Here is an 18,949-nt window from a genome sequence, read left to right on the forward strand (position 1 = left end):
TCTTAAGTGAAGCAGCACACAAACGGGTTCGCCACGCCCCCCCACCCCCGAGCAGCTACCTCGCCCCCTGGACGCAGCCCCCTCCCGAGCCAGCAGGCCCGAGTTCTCAGGTCTGGACAGCTACCTGTGTGCCACACGGCTCCGGCGTGGCAGGAACCCGGACAGGCTGTCACGGGCAGGCAGCGACTATTCATTGTGAGGGGGGGGGTCCCTCCCCACCGTGGCCTCCCCAACTTCTTCTGCACGTTGCTTTGTGGGATGAGCACGTCTCGGGTCGCTCTGTGTACTTACAGGTGAGTGATGTAGTACACGACAGCCCAACCCTCGATGGGAAAGCCCTGGGACGAGATGTAGTGGTAGTCGATCTGCAACGGAACGGCCGCATTTCAGAGAGGCCCAGCTCCCACACGCCTTCACACACAGGGAAGCAGAGCATGTGCCACCACAGCACCTCACCATGTGGTGGGGGGTGTCCCCCCTCACCCCAGCCGCTAATACCTCACTTGTCAATTCACAATCCAGCCGGCAGAGAGCTGCCTGTTATTTTCTTTAAAATCCCCAAGGACCAGGATGCCTGGGGGGCTCAGCCAGTGAAGCGTCTGCCTTCAGCTCAGGTCATGATCCCAGGGTCCTGGGATCGAATCCCGATGGGGCTCCCACCAGCAAAAAAAAAAAAAAAAATCCAGGTGGAGTCACGCAGTTTGCCCTGTGCTGTTGTTTTGTCTCTTTGAAAAAACTCTGTGCATTTCGAGCTACTTAAAGCCACCAGCATATTTTAATTGAAGAGGCCAGTTTCAGTTGTGCACTTGCAATGCTTCCTGGCACAACTCACGAACGCCAGCATCAATGTCTTCGTAGAACTTTCATCCTGTCACGAATAGCTATCTAGACACTGAAGTGACTCAAGGGTCTTGTCATTCATTACCAACCAAGTTCCAGAAAGATTCTTTTCACTTAGATCCAAATGGGAAATTATCCAAGTAACTGTCATTTCCAGAGACTGTACCGCACACATCAGTACGCCTCTGATGCCAACACTCTGAAGGGCAGGACAGCGTGTGTCTGGAGACTGTCACCCTCCCAAGTGCAGCTGTCAGGTGCCACTGGGCAGCTGTGACCTTCCTCCCGCGGGCAGGTGCACTTCACTCCGCAGCCAGACCAACTATTCCAAGTGCAAGTGCAACTCACACGCCTCCAGGTGTAGAGCATCACTGTTCCCTCAAGTTAAGTATGCTCACACCAAGCTTCATATCAAATGGGCACACGGGGAAGGAGAAAAATCAAGCCACAGAAACAATGTGGCAGGTGGCACTCTAATCTTGAGAAAAGACAAACAAACAAAAAGGAACAAAAACAGGAAGGTTCTAGGAAATCTCTGGCTATGTGCGTGTGTTGGAAGCGGTCTCCGGGCTCAGGTCACTGAGGGTGTCAGGATTTATCCCTGTGACAGCCTCTCCCACACCAAATGCCTCATGAGAGAAGGTCTACCCTCATCTTATTTCCCACTGACCTAGCTCCCCTTCCTTCCACTTCGTTTTTCCTGACTGTAGAGACACCGTACCTCATTTCGTAAATGACCCGAAACGTGAATACATACCGCGTGGAACACCAAGGAAAGAGACTTCGTGAAAGGAAGGGCCGCCATCAACCAGTGAATTTTAAATACGTCATTCCTATAAAAATGGAGAGAAAAGAATTAAAGGAATATCCCAGGGGCGCCTGGGTGGCTCAGTCAGTTAAGCATCTGCCTTCGGCGCAGGTCATGATCTCAGGGTCCTGGGATTGAGCCCCTCATCAGGCTCTCTACTCTCTCCCTCCATGCTCCTCCCCTCTCTCTCAAATAAATGAATAAAATCTTTAAAAACAAAACAAAACAAAAAAAACAAAACCAATATTCCATTCTCCCACCCTCCAAAGGATGGCTAAAGCTCCGGCGGGGCATCAGATGCATTTATAAGGAGGCACTAAATATTATCTAAGCAAACCACACCCATGAAGCCCTTTGGAGACCTCATTTCCGCCAAAAGAAACAGCCCCGACAAAGCCCCAGAGTCCCCTCTCGTGCAGTCTGTGTTGTGACTGGAGTAGTGTTAGGCACTGAAGCCAGACAGGACGAGTTCCAGCTCCTGATAAGATGGGAACCCGTGCAGCTTGCCAGCTTTGTGCCCAGAAACCACCCTGGAAAGGCCCCAGAGTCAAGCATGAGGCGGCGGGATCTACAAAACTGGCAAGAAGCCCCTGGGGGAGCAGAAGGTGCCCAAACTTGGCTGTGGGGGCGAGCGGTGGCCCAGAGTGGGGCAGGAGGAGCCAGGTGGCATGCAGGACCGAGGCCCGCCAGACACACCAGGCCAGCAGGGGAAAGTGTCGGCTCCCACCACCGTGCCTACACAGACACCCGTCCACCTTTGGGCTGCCTCCTCACCCTGGGACTAATGTCCTAGGACACCAAACCATTTGGGAGACAAATGTCAAACTCTTAAAGTACATAAAACTTGCCTTAGAGCCACAGAGGAAACTCACACTCTCAGATATCAAGACGTTCTGCAAAGCCACAGCAGGCAAACATGTGGAACGGGTATAGCATCAGACAAGTAAGCCAACAAAACAGAAAGCTTGACATAGAACAGAAAGCTTGAAACATGGAGGCTTGACATAGGAGCGATACGGGGGCAGCAAATAAGGAGGAACGGGGAGGACTATTTAAAAACCGGCGCAGGGAAAATCAGCTCAGAACAGCGTGCGTACGTACACACACCGCTGGCTCCCCACTCCACAGTTCCATAGCAGAGCACTCCAGAAGGATTCCAGTGCTAAACAGAACACACCTTCTGTGATCCTGGAGTAGGGAAAGGCTTCTTCCAAGACCCACGGCCCAAAAGATTATAATTAGAGAGCTCTAACTCCATTAATATTAAAGACTTTCATGCAACAATGAATACCCCAGACAAGTTTATCAGACTGGGAGAAGAAATTGGCAATGTCTAAGTCAGACAAAGGACTGATATCCAAAATATTCAAGAAACTCCTGTGAAGCAACCAGAAAATGACAGAAAACCCAACAGAAAAATATGCAAAGCCTAACAACGGTCACAAGAAGGGGAGCCCAAGGGGCGCCTGGGTGGCTCAGTGGGTTAAGCCTCTGTCTTCGGCTCAGGTCATGATCTCGGGGTCCTGGGATCAATCCCCTCATCAGGCTCTCTGCTCAGCGGGGAGCCTGCTTCTCTCTCTCTCTGACTGCCTCTCTACTTGTGATCTCTTGTCTATAAAATAAATAAATAAATAAATAAAAAGAAGGGGGAACCCAAAGGGTCAGCAAGTCCTTAGAAAGATATTTCATATCATTGGTATTTAGGAAAATGAAAAATAAAATGAAGTACAAGTTTATACCCATCAGACTGGCCAAAAATAAGATGTCAGTGTTGGGGGTGGGAGGTTGGGGTACCAGGTGGTGGGTATTATAGAGGGCACAGCTTGCATGGAGCACTGGGTGTGGTGAAAAAATAATGAATACTGTTTTTCTGAAAATAAATAAATTGGAAAAAAAAAAAAGATTTTATTTATTTATTTGACAGAGAAAGAGCAGGCATTAGCAGGGGAGGGAGGAAGCAGCAGAGGGAGAGGGCGAACAGGTTCCCCACTGAGCAGGGAGACCAATGCCCGGGGCTGAATCCCAGGACCCCGGGATCGTGACCTGAGCCAAAGGCAGACGCTTAGCCCACTGAGCCACCCAGGCCCCCCAGGAGGCTCAATTTAAAAAGTGATATTTTGCACCATCAAATAGTAAGATTTTATTTTAGGCAAAGTATTGGGCCTGCTCAGCCTCTGGAATTTCTACGTAAAACTCTGACATTATATTTGGCTGGAGCCCTCACTTATTTAAAACCCGCTTTAGGGACACCTGGGTGGCTCAGTCGGTTAAGCGTCTGACTTTGAGTCAGGTCACGATTTCGGGGTCTAGAGGCTAAGCCCCGCGTCAGGCTCCACAGTCAGTGGGGGGGGGGTCTGCCCATTGCCCTGCTTGTGCACACGCTCTTTCTCTCAAATAAATAAAGGAAATTTTTAAAAGAAATAAAGTTAAATAAAAAATTAAATTAAATTAAATTAAATAAAAAAAAAAAAAGATGTCAGTGTTGGTACACAGGGAGACAAGAGCCCTGCTGCCCCATGGGCTAAACTAGCAGAGTGACCCGGCGGCATTCAAGAAATTAAGTAAGAATTTACCCCATACCCAGGGCACTTTCTTCTGGGAGTGTACCCCCGAGAGAGCCATACTGGGACCAGGCCAGGGTAGGGGTGGGAGGTCATGGCCGCACTGTTTGGGGGAGCCAGGGTATGGAGGCCAAGCCTCACAAAAGGGAGGGATAAGTAGAATGTGGGGATACACACTGTGGAGTAGCTAGAAGTTAATGAACTGGACGGACACACGGCAATGTAATTAGGTCTTAAGAAAGATACTACTGCATGAAAAACGAAAACAGTATCCGTAGATAGTATGGTTTATAGAAGTTAAAAACACAGGCACTATCAATAAACACGAGCTATTTATCAGAACACGCGCATGCCCAACACCACCCATTACCTGCGTGTGAGCAGCCGCGAGAAGCATGAGCGAGGGGTGGGAAATGGAGGGGAAATGAAGAAGAGGGGCCCTGCGCGCATGATAAGGCGGGCGTGTCACCAACTGACGCAACTCCCTTTCCGGGCTGATTTCCTCCCTGGTACTTTCCTGTCTGAGGCCTACCTACTGGAAGGTCAAGAAGGAAGTCAAGGCCAGAGGAGCCTGTCCCTCCCGAACAGCACTGAGAACCCTGGGTACCCAGAGTGCAGAAGCGCACACTGCCGAGCCCGGCGCTCGCTCCCGCGCCCCGGCACCCTCGGTGGCAGCCCTGGCTGAGACATCAGCCACAGGGCAGTGATGTTTGGGGGAACACATGCTCCGCAGCCACAGCAGCTCGGCGCGAATACAGGTTCTACACTGGCCACCTTAACCCTTCTAAGCCTCGCTAACCTCTCCTGAAAATGGGGCAGCGGCTGCCTCAAGGGGCAGCTGGATGGTGAGTGGAAACTACCGGCATCAGGGGCCTGATGGGGCAAGGAGTGGGCACCGAAAAGCGATCGGCCGTCTTCCCCTTCCCACGCTCGGGGGCCCAGGGCAGCACCCAGAGAGCCGAGAGAAGCTGCTTAATGCGCGGCAAGTAGACGTGGGCGCCGCTCACAGCTGTGGCAGCTGTCGCCCACCGTGTCTCTCTTTTCCCCTCTCAAGACCTCCAGAAGACGAGGCAAAGCTCTCCCAGGTCCTTCCAGCAATAGGGGCCTGTGAGCCTCTGAAATGCACGAAGCCTTGGAGTCACGTAAAGTCACATCCTTTACGGGACTCAAATTTCCAACCCAACAGCACGGCCTGTAGGTCTCCGGGAAACACACGGGACGGGGCGGAAGGCTTACATTACACACCCCGCTTGTGTCTACTGCCCTTCAGCAAGAAGCTAACACGGGCTGCACAAAGTAGGTCGGCCTCATTTAACCACGGAGTTAAAACTTCCCACAATTTTACGTAAGTGAACCAGTGATAGTGACTGTTATATCACTAAATACAGGGAACGAAAATACTGCTGAACACCTGCCTGGTCAACTGTCTTTTGCATAGCACCCTGATCTGCAAAGGCCTCCAGAACACAGTATTTCAGGGACAATCACGTAACACACCTAAGGCTCCAAGACCCTTAGAGGAAAGTGGGGCAATGACCCTGTCCCAGTTTTGTGGCTCAGGGAGTGAAGGGAGTCACGCAGGTGGGAGTAGTCCATGTTTACACTTGAAATTGGGCCTTGGGCTCCCACTTCTTACTTTTCTAATAAAGGCAGAAGCAAAACTTTATTTAAAAACCTTTTTATAGCCTGAATTGGTAAGAGTCTTCTTTTCTTATTAAAGGCTGCCTGACTGCCTAGTCCAACCATGACCGTGCAGGGTTCTTCACAAGTAAACAAGTAGCTCTTCCCATCTGGTGAGCGGAACAAATCTCATGCCAAGTAAGAACCAGCGCTGTCCAGGCCAGAGCTCCCCACTCCAGCTGGGCGCGTCCTCCACACGACAGTTAGGCCACCGGGGACTAGAGAGGTCTCAATTTTTGCCCAACGCTCCACAGAAAGAACAATCTGGGTGCCTATTTTATGACTTTAAATTAATCCACATTATGATCCCATAGTCCCACACCATCATTTAACTTAGTTTATGGGCCTTATAACAAGTACTTCACACTATTCTCTAACTGAAAATTAGTATTTTATTCTAATTTAATTCTATTCCTGGTTGGAAGGAGACAGATTTAAACACTCGGGACCCCGTGCCCCGCCACCGCACATGCAGGTGCTCCCTTTAAGAACTGAGTATAGGCAAGTAAAGCCTTCAGGTTTCAGAAGAGAGGCCAAGAGCCAGGCAGGTGGGCTTGGAGTGAGTTCTCTCCAGTAACAAGCTTCTGGAAGCCAACACTTCTTCCCCGTCAGGCTCTGAACAGACACAGCACCGAGCAGCAATGCCCTGCTCTCGACAGGCAGTGGGCCACTGTTGCTAACCTCTTCTCCTGAACAAACAGCCCCCGAATGGGATCAACGAGCTCACTCTGAGTCCTGGACCCTAACACCGTCACCATGGAAACACTTGCTAATACGTTTTGTTTTGTCTGTCTATTATTAAAATATTTGGATCTTCGTTTTAAACAAAGCAAAGGGAAGTAAACAAACACCAGGGCGTGCAAAGGCTCCCCACACGGCAAGGCTCGCACAGTCTCCCTGTTATAGGGAAGACGCCCGTTGAAGAGGACAAGGTTGCCGGGGCCAATCCCTCTGAGGCTAAGAAGCCAGCAGAAGGTGAAATTATGCACCTTTGAACACACTCTACGCCGGATGGCTCGAGGAAGTCACAACTCACCTTCGTTTTCGAAGGATGTGAATCCAGATGGTCCCAGAAAGGAAAAAGAAAAAGGCCATAGATATGTATAATTTAGGGAGGGGGATCTCTCCTGCGGAGAGGTAGCTGTCAGGGTTCTTCTCTGTGATCTCAATCTGAAACAGACATGAAATTAATGTTTACTTTTCAGGAACAGATCACCCCATAGTCTGCAATTTGTCACCAAAGCTGCTTCACTTGGCTAAGGAAGCACCAGCAGGTAACAACCACATTCCTAACGCACAGGTTCAAGTGTAAAAACATCCCACGTTGCTTTGTATTTTTTTGTTTGTGAATCCTCTGCAGAGATGGGATTCTGGCCACATTTTTCTCCTACTCTGTTTAAGTGCTGTTAAAACCTACTCTTACAATGAAATCATGTGTCTCACATTTTACAGGGCTGACAAAATCCACATGGAACACCTTCCGTACAGTACTCACATCAAGACTGAAGGAAAACTTGTCGCCAGACCGCACTTCGTTCCCAGAGCATTTATGGAAATAAAGACTGTAGAGGCCTTCTTGGTCATTGGTGCTGATGTTAAAGAAAAACTGAAAGTGAAGAAGACAAAAATTGAAGAGTACCCAAGTCCTCAGCTAAATGCTTAAATCTTAGAGATGATGAATGTTATGGACAGAAAAAAATACAGATTTCTTAATTTCTTATCGGATTCTCCCAGAGCAGAAACGGATGTTTTTGGGGCATGTGGGTGGCTCAGTCAGTTATGCACCTGCCTCTGGCTCAGGTCAGGATCCTTGAGTCCTGGGATCAAGCCCTGTATTGGGTTCTCTGGTCAGCGGGGCGCCTGCTTCTCCCTCTCCCATGCCTCTCCCCTCCCCCTGCTCATGCTGGCTCGCTCGCTGTCTCTCTCTATTAAATAAGTAAAATCTTTAAAAAAAAAAATCCAAAGTAAAATAAACAGATGTTTTCTCATTCTGTGATTCCATCTCAATATTTTGTTACAATAATTTTCAAGGTAGCAGGAAAAGGGGTCAGAACCGCTCAGGGAACACCTCCATACCCACCACTGAGGTTCTACAACCTCATTTTGACCCAGAATCCCCTACCCGCGGTGGCTCCTGCTGAGGACGGCAGAGATAACCTATGAAGCAGGTAACTTATTGCCAAGTCAACATACTCTTTTGCTCTTTAGGTAAAAAATACTCCTGGAAAAAAGGAGGCTCCTCTGCTACTTGAAAAGGTAAAGGACAAATATTCCCTCATTAAAACTGACTCCTGTGATTTCAGGCAAGAGAGAGGCTACGTTTTCTACATGGGCACACTTTCTTGTTTCTCACATGTTTCATGGGTACAAATGAAGTTTAATATAAGTCTAGACATTTTATATATAAGATCACAGAATACAACTCCTTGGTCAACTCTATGGAGCATTTTGGTAGAAGCCTAAAATGTGCTGCTTACATACATGATAAACTGTAAAGAGAAGCCAGGAACTGATGGGAATGGTGCTTTTCTTAACAGCTGGGTAGGGATGTGAGGGTCACACAGGGTCTCTGGGGTGCTGACACTATTCTATTTTTGGTCTCCATGATGGTTACAAAGTTATTATTTATAATCATTTGTACTTGATATAAATACTATGTGCTCTTCTGCACGCATACTACAGCACCCAGTTAAAATGGAGAGGGAAGGGGTGCCTGGGTGGCTCAGTCAGTCAAGCCTCTGCCTTTGTCTCAGGTCATGATCCCAGGGTCCTGGGATGGAGCCCTCATCGGGCTCTCTGCTCAGCAGGGAACCTGCTTCCCCCCCCCCTCTCTGCCGCCTCTCTGCCTACTTGTGATCTCTGTCAAATGAATAAATAAAATCTTTTAAAAAAAAAGGGTACGGAAGAAAGAGACATTTGACAAGTAAACGGAAATAAAATACCAAGAATATTCAAGCTGAAATTATTACTTTGTTAAATTATGTCCTGAACTCAGCAATGTAAACCTAAGAGCATGTGTTTTAGTCCACAAGGCGGGGGGGGGGGGCGGCAGAATACGCTTCTAAACATAGTAACTTTTAGTTCCAAAAATAAGAATCATATGAAGTTTCTAAGAAATAGCTATTTTTTTTTAAAGATTTTATTTATTTATTTGACAGAGAGAGATCACAAGCAGGCAGAGAGAGAGAGAGAGGAGGAAGCAGGCTCCCCGCTGAGCAGAGAGCCCGATGCGGGACTCGATCCCAGGACCCTGAGATCATGACCCGAGCCAAAGGCAGCGGCTTAACCCACTGAGCCACCCAGGCGCCCGAAATAGCTATTTTTTAAAAAGGTCTGTATAATCTTCATGGTTGATCAGAGTAGGCACCTGACCTTAAAAATAAATAAATAAATAAATAAAATCAAACAAAAGTGTATGTTTTAGAGTGGGAATAAGAGCTAACAACCCCTTTCCTGCTTTCGACAGATAAAATATCATCTCTGCTCTGCAGACAGAGCAGAAAAGCTCACAATGACTTCCTTGTCCAAAGTCAGGATACTGAGCAGCAGAACAGCAAGGTGTCACCTACAAACTTCATTACAAGGAGAAGGGAAGCCAGAGAAGAGGCAGACTGTCCGCCCACTGCCGGTTTCCTGTGTCCTGAGAAGCCTATGAACTGGTTATCTCAATGTCCTTAATCACAACACTCTCCCTAACACAAAGCTTTAGTCACTGACAAGTGTGTATATCCTATCATGCTTTCCTTGATTTTTTTTTTTAAAGGCTTCAAGAATTTTCAAAAAAATTACATTAAGAACTTTTTAAGAAAAGATTTTATTTCTTTATTTGACAGAGAGAGATCACAAGTAGGCAGAGAGTCAGGAAAAGAAGCAGGCTCCCTGCTCAGCAGAGAGCCCGATGCGGGGCTCGAACCCAGGACCCTGGGATCATGATCTGAGCTGAAGGCAGAGGCTTTAACCCACTGAGCCACCCAGGCGCCCCCACTTCATTTTTAATTTTTTTAAATTTTATTTATTTATTTGAGAGCAAGAGCACAAGCAAGGGGAGTGGCAGGCAGAGGGAGAGGGAGAAGCAGACTCCCCGCCAGGCATGGGGAGCCAGATGTAGGACTCCATCCCAGGACCCTAGATCAAGACCTGAGCCAAAAGCAGTCACCCAACCAACTGGGCCACCTACCCACCCTTAATATGAACTTTTTTTTTTTTTTTAAAGATTTTATTTATTTACTTGACAGAGAGAAATCACAAGTAGACGGAGAGGCAGGCAGAGAGAGAGAGGGAAGCAGGCTCCCCGCTGAGCAGAGAGCCCGATGCGGGACTCGATCCCAGGACCCTGAGATCATGACCCGAGCGGAAGGCAGCGGCTTAACCCACTGAGCCACCCAGGCGCCCCCCTTAATATGAACTTTAAAGTGAGAGAAAGAAAAGAGAAAAAAGTACCTTTTGTATTTTCTTAAGGAGGCAGTAAAAAAGTGATTAAACACAAGGATGGGCCTTGGAGTCAGACAAACCTGGGTCTGAATTACCGCCTTGGGCAAGTTACTTAACCTCTCTGAGCCTCAGATCCCTCATCTTCAAAAGGGAGTAATAACAGTGCCTCCTCCGTAGAGGTGCCCGGAGGAGGAACAGAGGTAATGACCAAGTGTAAGCACGCCACACCCACTCCAAGGGCCCCATTATTACTAATGGACAGACTATTATTACAGGCCAGGCCCAAGATTAGGGATTTCATTTGCATGAGAAAGAAAACAAATTTTAAAAACCCTTTCCCTTATGGCCACCCTTTAAAGGGAGCCACAGAAAATAAGCATAATAAATGAGTACATAGCAGTGTTGGAAAGAAGTGTCAAGGGGAAACCAGCAGGAGGAGGGGAGGGAAAGAAGCTGCATTTAAAACAGGGTGAATGGAGGAAGCTTTGCTGAGCTTATGACATTTGAGCAAAGGCCTGAAAGAGGAAGATATTAATCACTGGCTTCTGAGGGACAAGCATTCCTGCCTGCCGGTACAGTCAGGGCAGAGCCTGAGGCCTGATCATTTCTAGGAGCAGCGAGGTGGTCTCTGTGGCTGGAGCGGAAACAGGAGCCAAGGTCGAAGAGGAGACTGCAGCCAGCAGACTGTATGGCCTTGCAGACCGGGAAGGGCTGGAGCTTTTGCTCTGAGGCAGGTGGGAAGCATCCACAGGCTCTCAATGAGCTATTAATTCCTATGGTCACTAAATTTAAAGACCGTGTAAAAACTGTTAGGCAAAATAACGTATGCTGAAAGAGATCAGAACAGGGGATGCAGGGATGGGGGACACTGAGGGGGTAAAAACATAGAGACTCTTGGTAGAGAGTGGGAGGCACAGATGCATGCATTTGTTGGAACTGATCGAACTACATATTTAAGACCTATGCATTTCACTCTAAGCAAATTATACCTTAATTAATGAAAACTGGTTAGAAAAGGGGCAGTGATTCTTACAAATTAACGTTAAATGATTATTTGTACAGTGCTTCTAAAGCACTTTTATGTTTAAAAAAATAATAATACTTATGGGGCGCCTGGGTGGCTCAGCGGGTTAGGCCGCTGCCTTCGGCTCAGGTCATGATCTCAGGGTCCTGGGATCGAGCCCCGCATCGGACTCTGCTCAGCGGGGAGCCTGCTTCCTCCTCTCTCCCTGCCTGCCTCTCTGCCTACTTGTAATCTCTATCAAATAAATAAGTAAGTAAGTAAGTAAATAAATAAATAAATAAATCTTTAAAAAAAGAGAAAGAAAAAGAATTCTGGAAAAAAAAAAAAAAGAATTCTGTGCTTCTAAACACACTCCAAATGGGAGGCAGCATGGGACTGAAGAGCAGCAGGGTGGGGACAGCCAGGCAGATGCGGGCCTTGTCACTCACACTGGACATTCACAAAGTCACTCATTCTCAGAGACATGATCAGCTAAGTAGTGGGTAATAATATCTACCTTGTGGGTTTGCTATGGAGAGGGCTACTACATTTGAGTGACTGATCTGTAGAATAACTAAATTATTATTCCTAAATTCAAAATTCCTTTGCAAATTCACCCTTTACACTATAAAGATAAATCTGATGAAGATTACTCAAAGAGAAGACATACCTGAAAAGAAACTGCCCCATCACTATTGTGAACAGAAAAGGATTTTTCTCCCGTTGCCTGAAAAAAAAAGCCACAACAACCTGTTTTAGGATGATACTGGCGGAAAATGTACTAATAAAAAAAAATAAAACAAACAAAAGCACATCCTTCTTAAATCTTCAATTTGCTGACCTTCAAAAGCTCTCTGGAAATAAAATTCACCATCCTTTCGAGATGTCTGCGATCCCCTTTCACGGAGAAAGAAACCTCCTCATCCACTTCCTTTTCTCAGTGATCTCTTCTGCTCCCCACTAGCTCCCTACTCCCTCCCCCTCCAACCCTGATCCCCCTGGAGCATGTCTCCATTCTTATAGCTTCAGGAGGACTATGGATGCCAACCAAGGTCATACCCCGACACTTCACCTGGACACCATTCCCAATTTCAAATGATGAGCGTATTACTGTCACTGGTACAGTGGACTAACTCCAGGAATGAGAAGGAAAGACCTACACCCAACAACATGGATGAACTCAAAAGAATTACGCTGAGTCAAAGAAGACAAAGAGAGCAGTGCTGAATAGGGCACTTCCGTAAAGTTCTAATCACTCATCTACAGAGGCAGATCGGCGGCTGAGGACGGGAGGAAGGAGGGGCAAGAGAACCTTGTGGGGTGATAAATATGTTCACCGTTTTGTGGTGGTGGCGGCTTCCCTGGTGTACACTCAAGTCAAAACTTAGCAAACTGTCACTTTAAATATGTGTAAGTTACTGGATGTCAGTTACACTTCAAAACAGCTGTAAAAACAGAATACTGCCATCTGGATGCCCCCTTACTGAAAAATCAAGATATCCCAACCGAAAATGTTCCCAATTTTTTCCTTCTGCTACTTCTACCATCTATTCTTCTACTAAAACAAAAACAAACAAACAAAAAACCTACTTCCTTCATCCCCCCCCACACTGGCCCCGTTCTTTATCCACATTCCAAGACTCCAAGGCCTCCTGGCCATAAATCTGTACCGTCAAAACCGTGTTCTTCCTGGTCCTCCTAATTTCACTGTCTCTCTCTCTGAGGCTGCTCTGCCCATGACTTTCAGAACATCTGCCCCAAACACTACCTGCATCACAGTCCTTCCTGATCAGGAACTCCTGACGACTTCCTATTTTCTGTGCCATCAATGAATACCCTCTGGTGCCTGGGCTTTTATTATCTAAGATCCCTCTCTCTGCTTCCAAAGACACACCTTTTACTTCCCATACGCCAGAACCACGGATCTGTCATGCTCGTTCCCATTTCCAGTCTTTGCTTATGACATTCCTTCCTCTTTCCCCAAACAAATCCGCCAAACTCCAAGCCCTGACTCCTCCCCTTCCTGAGGGCTCGCCTCACTGTCTGATCCTCTACCATGCAAGTGCTGTACTACTCAGAACTCAATGTTACTCTGAAATTCTTCCAACCTGGTAACATTTTCTCTCCAAAAAGACAGCAACCCCCAGCGGATTAGGCATGTGTATGTGTGTACCTTTATGTCATGGACGTATATAAACATACCCCCACTCCCCCTCACACCCCCACACAGATACACACATATGTACATATACATCCAGGAAAGCTGAAAACAGGGGGTGGTCAGTTCTTACCTTTGAATCTACTGTGCTTCTTTTAGATTTTCCACTGTCTAGAAGCAGAAACATTTAGAAGATATTACTGCATGATTCAGCTTGTATCTGATTACAGTGTCATTTTCTGAGGCTCTAGCTTGTCTAACGTCAAATACTTCGAGCTAACGGAAGGTAAGGCCATGTGCTATCTTGTACACTGACAACTCCTCAGATTCCAAAATAATTCTTGAGCTGCAGAAGCAGCAAACGAGTGTGTTACGTGATCAGTGCTCTCTAATAAAGGATAACATTTAGTCCCAACAGGGAAATCATCTCTGAATAATCCCGTGTCTGTTATTGTCAGAGCGGCTGCATAGAGTGACCTTCCTCATTCTCTGAGTTATCCTGCTTGAGAACAGATCATTGTTTTAAAATACATAGATAACATTTATTTATACACATGGAAAAATTAATAGCAAATTAAATTAGTACAATTCATACATTTTCCTCCCAGCAAGGTGTGCTAAGACCGCCAATGGCTCCTTTCATGGAACAGAGAAGGCGTCTGTGCCTTATTCTCACTTGAGTCAGCCTTCAAAGGGAAGACAGGATTTCAAACTCCCTGCGGGAAAGAACTTTAGAATAAAAAAGAAGGAAAAGAGCACTTTCCGCGCAGTGCATGCCTATGAGGGCTAGAAAGGAATGGTGTGCAGACACAAAGCTACACCATCAAACAGATGTAACATTTCTGCATGTCTTTTAATCTGGGTTAGAGTTTTGATAGGCTGAGAAAAAAATGTATAAATAATACAATAAACAGTGAGTTCTCTTTGAAGAACTAAACTATTAGACAAAGCTGACAGTTAATAAAAGAGGCAATAAATGTAAACTAGCCAATCAACGTCTGGAGATACAGTGCAGCCTTAGTAGTGAGAAGGAAAGCAAAACCAAGAATATCCTTCTCGCCTTTTACTTTGGGATTAACACAAACACACACCAAAACCCCAGTCCAGGCTAGGACATGGTGATGTGGGCACTAGTCCTACAGATTTCCCAAAAGGAGCATCCATTCAAACAACGCACTGGAAAGGAACTGAACACAGGCCCCACTATTCTCCAAAGCATTCATGTCCTTCGAACCAAACATTTCAATTCTGGGAATCCATCCTAAAGAAGAAAGTTCTAGATAGGACCAAAGTTCTACAAATAATTCCCAATGCAGCAGTATTTATAATAGCAGACAGTGGAAATGTCTTCTTAAGGGGGAAGCTTGAGCAAATTACAGTCTCCACGTAACAGAAGGGCTCGTAAGAATGAGCTGTCTGCAAGTTGAGTGAACAGGGATGCTTGGGAAATTACAAACACGACTAGGAGCTTCTCTTGCTTGCTCTGCTTTCTCTCTCTCAAATAAATTAATTTTAAAAATCTAAACAGAAAAAAAAAAAAAATTCAACCATTCCAGACCGAGAGCCCAGAAGGAACACAGATTACTCAAGTTCTTGTGCGCAAGGACGAAGGAATGACTTTTCTTTTCCCCGCCTTCCCCCCAGTTTCCACCTTTTTAATGGTTACGTAATTTTGTATGATCCCCAAAATAACACCAATGCTGTGTCTGTGTGTGTTTTTACTTGCAGACAAAGAAGAATCTACAGAGCAGGGCAGGGAAGAAGATGCTGTTCTGTGCCTGCAGCTGACCTTGTTTTGGCGGAGTCTGGCTGCCCGCTGAAACAGGGTTAGCCCCGGACTCCTGGCTCTGGCCGAGGACCTTCTCATCCTTGCTGAAGACGATCTTTGGTAACTGTGTACCAGCTTCTGGGGGGGCTCTTACTCTCACCCTACATTCAAAGTAAGAGAAAAGAAAAGAAGTTCACGGTAATGTGATGGTCATCTGAGTATCTGAGTGCCATGTGTTACACACTGTCTCAGTATCCAAACCCATCATCTCAGACAGTCCTTGTGAATCCCTGATGTAGATTCTAGGAGCTCCTCTGTGCACCTGCTAAAATGCGGACTCAGGAAGGTTAAGAACTTGCTGCAGAGTAGTGAGGCCAGAAGCAGCCAGGCGAGGACCCAGCATTCTCACTCTGAAGCTTACGTCCCTAGCCGCACACGGTTCTGATGGACATAGTTTCCCCCTAAGCGTCTATAAGGTGTTCAAGAAGGGGAACAGAAGAAGGGGCAAAAAACCCAGTGAGATGTTAAAGTGAACTTGAGGGGAGCATGGGAGAGGCAGCGGGCACAAGCAGTGGCCTGCTGGGATGCACTTCCTCTCTTCTCTCTTCTTAAAGATCCCATCCTACCAGGAAAGGGCAGGGGAGGCCCCACGCCTGAATGGACATGTGAGCTGAGCTAGCATGGTCGAGCTGGAGCGGAGCACTTCTAGTCCTGCCTCATGGAGGAGAGGCCTCCCCCTCTCCCTGAATGTCAGCTGGCTGTAAATAATGAATTTACTCTGTTGAACATGCCATGCTATTTCAAGCTGCCCTGACTTTGCCTTCAGTGCTCTTCCCTTATTTACCTGGTGAAGTCCACTCACTTGAAGGCTCGTTGGGCCAAGAGTTGCCTGAAGCCTTGCCTCCTCCTCTGCAATTCACCAGTGTCTCTGCCCCACTATCTTGCTCTACCGCCGGGATCATCTGTGTTGGTGTTTGGCCTCCCTTGGCCATCTCCAGGCTCCTTGGGAGTGGTACCTCCGTCTCCCCAATCATGCTCTTAACCTCCAGCACTCAGCACAGTACTTGGCACATGGCGGACACTCAGTAAATGATAGCTTAACTCCCGAATTCCCTGTAACTTTACTTGAGGATGGAACTGAAGGAACATGAGAATTACTTACTCACTTCTGGAGATGTCTAGGATTAGAAGGGTGACAGAGACAGACTGCTTTTTTAAAATACAGTAATTCACATCTTCATCCTGAGGAAGGAAGACCCCTCTTATTCACTCACACTAGAACAAGGCAAATAAATGATCCAACCTCCAACCCAAGCAACACAACCGTGCCCACAGCTCAGATAGGCCGGGTAGTCCAAGCAGCCACCACCGTAAGAAAAGAGCATGGACAGAAGCAGGGAGCTCTCACCCAGTGTCCTGGGCTCACATGAAGGGAGGGATGAGGTCCCATGTGTAGTGCTCACCAGATAAGAAGAAAATCCGTCATTCTTTGTGCGGTCCAGGCTGAATCCAATCTAAGGGGGCCAAAAAGAGTAGAGGTAAATACCGACACAATACTCTGGCATCCATACCTTTCTTACTTGAAGAGCAAAAAAAGTGATTCTTTGGCCTAGGCTTCTCATGGTTTTCTTAGCGTTCCTTTTATAAAAGGGGTTGCTAATTACTAAAATTATTTAAGAATTACAACTTACGTGTTCAAAGTAAAACTATTTGATGCCTGTTCACAAGTTTAATTTTCTCTATGTTCCGAGACTTCGTATTTAAGTGTGGGGTGAAGCTCCCATCTGAGCAACAGAGAAGTGTAAAGCCCTTGACCTCCTGGGAAGGCACTTACGGTTGTGTCCTTGTCTGTGGCTCCCGCAGGGTCATTTACAGAAAGGCTGCTGACATTAACCACCATGTACCCGTCCTTGAAGAATCCAAAGGTGTTCAGGTGAACCTTATGCCTCACATCGTCCTGAAAAGATTTAGAGTGGTAGAATTAGTAATAGGGAGAAGTTAACCTGATTATTTAAACTATTTATTTGCTGGAAAAGTATGGTATCTAGCTAACTAGTCACTGTTTCATATACTTGGCAATATAGATGGTATAACACCTTATCTTGCTCCATAAGCTGAAAAAGACTCATAAGATAAGACTCATAAGATAGCAACAGTTTTGCAGGAGGAGGCACATAATAGATTGAGTTCACTCCCATGCATACATAAGGGTCCCAGGACTGACCTAGTGATCAAGTGGAATGGGAATTCCAGGGAAAGAGGAACAAGGTTTTCGTCAAGCTCACAAGCTTCCTGCTGGCAAAGGCCTGGAATCCAGCAGGCACTCAAAATACGTGGTGGTGGGGGGTGGGTGGTGGTGGTGGAGAGAAGCGGCCAAAGCTGCCCCCGGAATATACTCCTTTTTATAAACCTTCTTATGAGTCTTATGAACCTGGCTCCTCCCACTGCAGGATGATTAGGGCTACTGACATTACTCTTCTGATCTATAATACAATTGTTTTTTACATTTGCATCTAAACATGATGTTTCATATGACAGGTCTTCAGGAAACAAAGCCTTATGCAAAAGGAATCCAGGAACTAACCAGCTGGAGACAGATCTCTGGGACACAGGATAATCCTGAGATTTACTGAAACTGAGCACGTGGGCAAATGCCTACTACAGCGGCTTGGAACGGCCTCAAAGATGTGATTCCAATCTCAACTAAGCCAACAAATTTCAAGGCCGAGACAACCATATTAGTGAATACCAAGTTGAGGCTCCACCGAGACACGTCCTGCTGTGTAAAGTCATGAGTTTTATTTATTTTTTTTTATTCATTTGAAAGAGAGAGAGAAGGAATGAGTGGGGAAAGGGGGAGAGGGAGGAGCAGGACCCCCGCTGAGCAGGGAACTTGACACGAGGCTGGACCCCAGGACCACGGGATCAAAACACGAGCTAAAGGCAGACGATTACCCAACTGAGCCACCCTGGGGACCACGTCATGAGTCTTCTATAGAAATCATTTGCCTAAATGAGGGCGCCTTCGGCAAGGCCACAATAAGCTAACAGTTGTGAAGTAGCTCCTGAATGCCAGGTGCCAGGCTAAGCACTTTTCTAAAACTGGCAAAGTCATTTTTGCTACTGTTTGTATCTTGCTCATATCTGTTAAATTCTACCCTCTGAGGGCACCTGGGTGGCTCAGTAGGTTAAGTGTCTGCCTTGGGCTCAGGTCATGATCCTGGGGTCCTGGGGTCGAGCCCAGCATCGGGCTCCCTGCTCGATGGGGAGCCTGCTTCCCCCTCTCTCTCTGCCACTATCCCTGCTTGTGCTTGCACGCTCTCGGCCAAATAAATAAAATCTTAAAAAAAAAAAAAATTCTACCCTTTGTTTCTTTTGATTGTAACCATCTGACAACACACTGAGATGCTCTGGGGACTGCAGCTCTGCTCTGCGGCTGTCTCTGCGGACATTCCCAGCAGGCTGGGTCCTGGTGTGAGCAGGGATTTTCTCTTTCTAGACTTGGGTCTCCAAGTCCGATCGCAAACCCCAAAGCCCTCTGAGGAGAGGCTGTGGATCAGATCTTTGGCAGACAAATCGTAAACTGTAACCCCCTACATAGCTAAAACAGACATTTACAGCCATTAGGAGGGTTATGTTTCCCAGTCCACTCTTCTATTCAAGGAATATAACTCTGAGAGTCCTGTACTATTAAGGGCTA

The 18,949-nt window shown here is 46.8% G+C and overlaps 1 protein-coding gene across 3 annotated transcripts in view; it reads right to left on the reverse strand.

The window, feature by feature from the left end:
- Positions 1 to 18,949, reverse strand: part of GPR107 (G protein-coupled receptor 107) — a 76,514-nt gene that overhangs the window by 35,714 nt on the left and 21,851 nt on the right. For 2 of the 3 annotated variants that reach the window (XM_044264684.1, XM_044264683.1), the window contains exons 2-11: positions 17,084 to 17,206; positions 16,713 to 16,763; positions 16,412 to 16,491; positions 15,271 to 15,410; positions 13,615 to 13,652; positions 11,994 to 12,050; positions 7,385 to 7,495; positions 6,926 to 7,059; positions 1,598 to 1,673; positions 292 to 365 (exon numbers count right to left, since the gene is read on the reverse strand). In XM_044264684.1, coding sequence (XP_044120619.1) covers positions 292 to 365; positions 1,598 to 1,673; positions 6,926 to 7,059; positions 7,385 to 7,495; positions 11,994 to 12,050; positions 13,615 to 13,652; positions 15,271 to 15,410; positions 16,412 to 16,491; positions 16,713 to 16,763; positions 17,084 to 17,149 — 827 coding nt within the window. In that variant the 5' untranslated portion in view covers positions 17,150 to 17,206. Of the gene's footprint in view, positions 1 to 291; positions 366 to 1,597; positions 1,674 to 6,925; positions 7,060 to 7,384; positions 7,496 to 11,993; positions 12,051 to 13,091; positions 13,249 to 13,614; positions 13,653 to 15,270; positions 15,411 to 16,411; positions 16,492 to 16,712; positions 16,764 to 17,083; positions 17,207 to 18,949 lie in introns of those variants that run through there. The other variant, XM_044264685.1, reaches the window with a different exon arrangement.

This window comes from Neovison vison, chromosome 9, assembly GCF_020171115.1.
Source record: "Neovison vison isolate M4711 chromosome 9, ASM_NN_V1, whole genome shotgun sequence".
NCBI classification, from domain to species: Eukaryota; Metazoa; Chordata; class Mammalia; order Carnivora; family Mustelidae; genus Neogale; species Neogale vison.